The sequence below is a fragment of the Nansenia antarctica genome, assembly GCF_963989245.1.
Source record: "Nansenia antarctica genome assembly, chromosome: 16".
In the NCBI taxonomy this organism is placed as follows: Eukaryota; Metazoa; Chordata; class Actinopteri; order Argentiniformes; family Microstomatidae; genus Nansenia; species Nansenia antarctica.
The window spans coordinates 15,491,405-15,497,316 of record NC_137686.1 but is presented as its reverse complement, the minus strand read 5'-3'; the positions used below and the strand labels follow the sequence as shown (position 1 = coordinate 15,497,316).

The following is a 5,912-nucleotide window of genomic DNA, read 5'->3' as shown; positions in this document are numbered from 1 at the left end:
GGACCCTAAAGGATCTATCTATCTACTTCTCTATGTGTATACACCATCCATCCATCACTGTGGAAAGTCTAGCATTTACCACAGCAAATGGTGAGACTTTGCACATATAGGCACACACACAATATCTGTCTAAACTATTCATTTATTATGGTTGCAAGCATTGCAGCCAAGGTCTCTAACAAACCAGACAAATGCCCCAATACAAGGTTACAATACATGTTCATAGCCCTGTCTCAACTCTTCTCTTCAGATGTTCCCATTTGTATTATCTCTCAAATAGGCACATACAAAATATCTGTCTAAATTAAGCATTGCAAGGTCTCTAACAGCCCAGACAAATGCCCCCAATACAAGGTTACAATGTACAATACATCTTCAGAGCCCTGTCTCCACTCTCCTCTTCAGTTTTGTCCCATGGTTATTATCCCTCAGTCACGCAGCCTTGAAACGGTGTGGGCTGGTTGATCAATGGTGCCCTGTGGTCCCCTTAATCACCCTGGTTCAGGTCAGCAGGGTCTGGGGAGGGAGTGATGCCTCCAGTCTGGCCGTCCCTCTCACCCGTGTCAAGGCTGGCGCCGCCTGTTTAGCCGTTACTTAAGACAGGTTGGAAATATATTAGTCTGCTCCTGTTAGTTCAGATAAATGGACTGAAAGGGCTTTACAATGGCCTCTCATTCACCCGTTCACACACGTTCACACACCAATGGCGGCAAGCTACCGGCCCAAGGCACTGGCCCGCTCATTGGGAGCAATTTGGGGTTCACTGTCTACGCCAAGGACACCAACATGTGGCCAGCCGGGGTTTGAACCGCTGACCTTGCGATCGTTAGACACCGGCTCTACCTCCTGCTCCACGGCCACCAAATAACTTCTGCTCTAATTGGTAATCAAGTCATAAACAAAGGAGGACCCCCCCAGACACACAGTGATTCCCAGGTCACTAGTTGTTATAAGCAGTCATCCAGCACAGTGTTTAACACAGACACACATCTAATGCATACTCTATGTTTAATACAAGAATTAAATGGTTATGTCATCAAATTATTAAATGCTTAAATGATTAGTAACATTAACATTATAAACGCTTACTAGCAATTAGTATTACAGATACTTATTTAACCATTACTCTTAATCTATCTCCCATAATCTATCACCCATCTCCCCTAACCCTGCCACCCCCCTGATATACATACAGCCTCCCCTACCCCTAACCACCTCCCCTGTCCCTACCCCCCCCCCCCCTCCCCGTTCGCTGACTGTGTTCCATGTTACTTGTTGTTTTTGTGTTTTCCGTATCTCCTATATTGTCAGCGTCTTTGAGCCTCGGAAAAGCACTATATAAATGTAATGAATTATTATTATTATTATTATTATCCATCCATCTATCTATCCATCTATGTCTGTCTGTGACTGCGCCACAGGTAATGTGCCTAAGCCTGCATTACCTGTTTGTACAACGTGTGCTCTATAACATTTGATTGGCTCAGCCCTGGTCTAATCAACAGAGCATGAGGTGTACCAAGCTATATCTGAGGGAGTGTTTGGTTGTTCAGGTGGCCCCAAAGATCAAAGCCAAGATGATGGAGGAGGGGATGGCTATGATTGGGTACCAGCCACTGGGGGACAAGGTGAACTTCTTCAGGTGTGTCTTCTCCAATCCAGCCACACAGAGGGAGGACGTGGACTTCCTACTGGACGAGGTCGCCAGGCTGGGTCATGACCTTTGAACCAGGAAGGAGATTGTGGCTTTACTGCACATACAGGCTGACCTGAACCGTACTGTGCTAGTAGGATTGTATTACTTTCACTCTCTTTTGCAGCTCTCTTTCCGCCATCTGTCAGTCCCATTCACACTTACGTCGACCCTGGAAATTGCATGGAATCTACTGGGAAGGCTTGTATGTGTGAAAGGGGCTTATGACGGATGCGTACCAGACCCAGCACAGCTCAGGTTGGCTCAGCTCGGTTTGGCTCTGTAGTGTGATTGAGTGTCTTACAGGAATCAATGCTAAAACATTTAATCAAGATTTTGCACGCAGTGTCATTTGATATAATGTCAAAACTCCTGTTAAAACAATTCTATGCAAGTGTTGTCTAAACTGTAGAACAGATGGAAGAGTTGAAAGTAATTCTCTTGCCTTTTATATATTCGCCTCGCAATGTTTGTTCCATTTTCTGTCTGAGGAGCTTGTATTAATACTGTCATGTGATCATTCTCATTTCTCAACGTAATGGCTATTAAAAAGCTATTGAAAAGTTTAACATCAATTCTTCTCTCTGTGTGTGTGTGTGTGTGTGTGTGTGTGTGTGCGTGTGCGTGTGCGTGTGCGTGTGTGTGTGCGTGTGCGTGTGCGTGTGTGTGTGTGTGTGTGTGTGTGTGGAATGAAAGCAACCAAACATGTCAGCCAAAAAGACTCAGACTAATGAATGTCTCTCAGGTGGAGGTAAACACGCACACAGAGGAGACCAAAGCTGTGTCTCTCCACACGGATTGTGGCGGAACAAAAGGCGCAGAGCACTTTGTCTCACAGCTGCCTGGCTCCCGACTGTCTTGTTTGTCTCATCAAAGACGAGGAGCTTAGACACTCTCCAGTCACCCCGTGACAGTGTGACATTGTTGACGTCAACTCTACGGCTCAGCCTGTCATTTTGTTTTAACCTCTTAAACGCCAGGCCTTATTTTGACTCTTTTCCGCCTATCAAAACAGACCCAAAGTGAACTGCTTATAACATCAGACACGTGATGATCAGATGCAAAAGCAGGATGCCATTTGATGTTTTGTGTGGATGTGTTCAGGTCATAGTTCAGAATAACACACTACACATGACAAGTAAACAATAATCAAATTAAGAATGAAATTACATCAGAATTTGGGCTCAATTATGGGCCTGTGGATTTTAAGAGGTTAACCTTTATTTATAATCTCATTTTCAAGAGTCTGCCATGACTCTCATAGGTGGGAAAAAAACTGGAATAAAGGCAATAACATTGTGTATCTATGAAATGTTAAACTATGAAGCATAATCACAAACTGTAAATGCTTGAGAATACTATTTATTCACCTTTATTTTGACTTTTTCCCTACATCAAATCAAACTTTATTTATACATCCCATTGCATACGCCAAAGCAATGTGTTCTCTATCTCACCAGAATAACATGGATCAGTAGTCAACAAGCTTTTTCATACTTTCAACATTCACTTAGCAGTGTGCTAGCGCCACCTGCTGGGAATATGGGGCCCTCACTATTGACAGGGTCGCTTCTCTGAGAACAGCAGTGGTCTAGAGGTCAAGGGTGGAAATGATTGACACACAGTGTTAACGGTAAAACATTGCAAAAATATCTTTATTCCTATTTCTTCTATCTCTGAATGTGTGAATCTCAGAGAGAGAGAGAGAGAGAGAGAGAGAGAGAGAGAGAGAGAGAGAGAGAGAGACAGACAAACTCGGACAAAGAGATTGCATGAGCGATGCATTGTACATTGTCTTTTCACCCGCAGGATATGATAGTGAAGCGCTTGGAGGAACAGGACATGCTTTGCAGGACGATGCACAGGATAAAGAGCAGGGCGAAGCTGGCCACAAACGCTGTTAAAAACACTCTGGTGCGTACAGAGGTCTTACACCCAGCCCAGCTCTCCCCCGATCCCTCCTCCATCTCCCCCAGGCCCTCCCACATCCCCAGACCTCCCCCCCTAGTCCTTCCCTTTGGCTGTCCGATCAGGAGGGACCCCTCTGTAGAGTCACCGGGGGGGCTGTGCTCAGAGAGAAACAACACTGTGGGTCGTTCAGATAGAAAAACGTGATCTAGAACAGACGCGTCTCTCTGATTTGCGTAAACACACCTCAAATCAGGTCTACTCATAGCGTTCCTACGATCTCCTGAACGTAGCCCAGGTGTCACCGTCGCTCTCTCTGCTTCCCTAGGCGGTGGCTGAAGCAGGTAGCAGACGGTGCTAGGCAACCTCATAAAGACAGGCGTGTAGACCGACATTGAGGTGTGCAGGGTGGGAGTTGTAGTTTTGCTCTCCGGGCTCTGGCCTACATTCCAGCCCGAGGCTTCCAGTCTGACTGGCGAGGCTGCTCTTGTAGAGGTGGTGATGGTGGCCATTTTGTCCGGGTCGTCGGGGAGCTTGGCGACAGAGAGACAGGTGGGCAGCGTGGTGACGCAGCGACACCAGGGGCAGCGGACGCCGTCGACCCCCCCTTGGTCCCGCAACTTGGACAGACAGACAGAACAGCAGGTGTGACGGCAGGCTAGCATCTTGGGTCGCCTCCAACCGTTGAAAGGGTTCATGCAGATCTGACATTCCAAGATGGAGGTGTCGGCTTCTTCTCGCGAGGGCGAGGGGGTTTCCATTCTGAGTGTGTGTGTGGTCTGGTCCAGAGAGAGGAATAGAATGATGTGGAATAGAATCACTCTGAGAACTCCAGGACCCACTCAAAAACGAGATAGCGTATCTCAAGGGGTTATTCCTAATAAAGAATTTCAATATACAACCACTGCTGAATTACTGGGCATTCGGCTAAAAAAACCGAACATCTCGAAATGGCAAAATTCTGGAGCTTTCATTCTGGAGCTGATTCCCAAAATAATTCTACCTTCCAGTTCCAGCCCCTGGCTCTGTTCCAAATTGACATTCGCAGGATACACAATCCCAGTGTGTCCCGTCAGCAGGAGTATACAGTGGATTGAGGTTCCAAACGCTGTCCAGAGACAGTCTTAGAAGGATCAGTCTCTTGGCTTCTCTTCACCTCCTTCCCTCCTATTATGCTTGATTACATGAGACTGTCACACTGTTATTCCATGTCAGGTTCCAGGAAACCTATTGGGGGGAAAGACAACATTTGTCATTGACGTGTGTGTGTGTGTGTGTGTGTGTGTGTGTGTGTGTGTGTGTGTGTGTGTGTGCGTCTACAGAAACATAGACACCAGGAAGAGGGAGGAAGAGAGTGTGTGTGTGTGTGTGTGTGTGTGTGTGTGTGTGTGTGTGTGTGTGTGTTACAATAGGAACAGGAACATGTCGTTGTTGACTCAAACATCCTCCTGGCTATTAATAAGCAAACCTGTATCTGATCAAAACACTGCCAGAATTTTGACCGCGAGATCCATATCAGCCTTAGGTAAAGTACAACATCTCTTGTAACGACATTGTAGGGGTTCATTCTGACTCAAGACTAGTGGAAGTTATGTTTTAAGTACAGTTTTGGGTCCTGATCGGATTTATAGTCTAGTGGTTTATTTGCATTATTTCTACAGTGGTTTGTCAATACAGAAACAAGGTATTGTTGTCTAGGAGAAGCAAACGTCACGTCTAGTCTCAAGATGAGACAAACAAGCTTGAGGATGTTTTTTGTTCGAGTCCATGCAAGTACCCACATACCACCAAACCAGTTCACCAGCTTTCCTACAGCAGTAAACAGCGGTGACATACATTCTATGGGCTGGTTATATATTATGTATTTATATTACATTATGATAATGTAGGACGGTAGTGTAAACATTTGTTGAACAGGGTTGAACGGGGAATAAAGGGTCATGCTAGGGTCAAGGTTGTAATAAAGCCTCTTGTAGGTAGCAATGAGGACAAAGTCCTGGTTCTACATTTAGTACCCTTGACCCTTTACTATTGTACTATAAACTAGCACTTTATACAAACCATACATCATTGCATTGACTGTTGGATTTATGTACATTTAATTTGTCCTGACAAGAGCTGTTTCGAATGGTTTTTAAGAAAATTCCTGTGCAAACGAACAATAAAAGCTTATCTTATCGTATGCATACTCAAGAGAATGCTGCGAACTCTAAACAGTGAGACATGAAGGTGATGAAAGTCCACTATCGATTACCTTGAATAGCCTTTTGGACTGACTCAAAACACTTCTCAAACCTCTGAATATCATAGT

The 5,912-nt window shown here is 45.2% G+C and overlaps 2 protein-coding genes across 2 annotated transcripts in view; one reads left to right on the top strand and one right to left on the bottom strand.

Moving 5' to 3' along the window:
• Positions 1 to 1,727, top strand: part of gad3 (glutamate decarboxylase 3) — a gene marked incomplete at both ends in the record, with an annotated part of 12,530 nt that extends 10,803 nt beyond the window's left edge. The window contains one exon of the mRNA XM_080546904.1: positions 1,554 to 1,727. Within this exon, the coding sequence (XP_080403030.1) occupies positions 1,554 to 1,727 (174 nt within the window). The remainder of the gene's footprint in view (positions 1 to 1,553) is intronic.
• A 1,765-nt stretch (positions 1,728 to 3,492) lies between these two features.
• Positions 3,493 to 4,362, bottom strand: rnf152 (ring finger protein 152; the record flags this gene model as incomplete). Its single annotated transcript, XM_080546903.1, has 2 exons — positions 3,493 to 3,737; positions 3,879 to 4,362. 2 exons carry the CDS (start codon positions 4,360 to 4,362, stop codon positions 3,493 to 3,495), a joined length of 729 nt encoding a protein of 242 aa, XP_080403029.1.
• Positions 4,363 to 5,912: the final 1,550 nt, after the last annotated feature.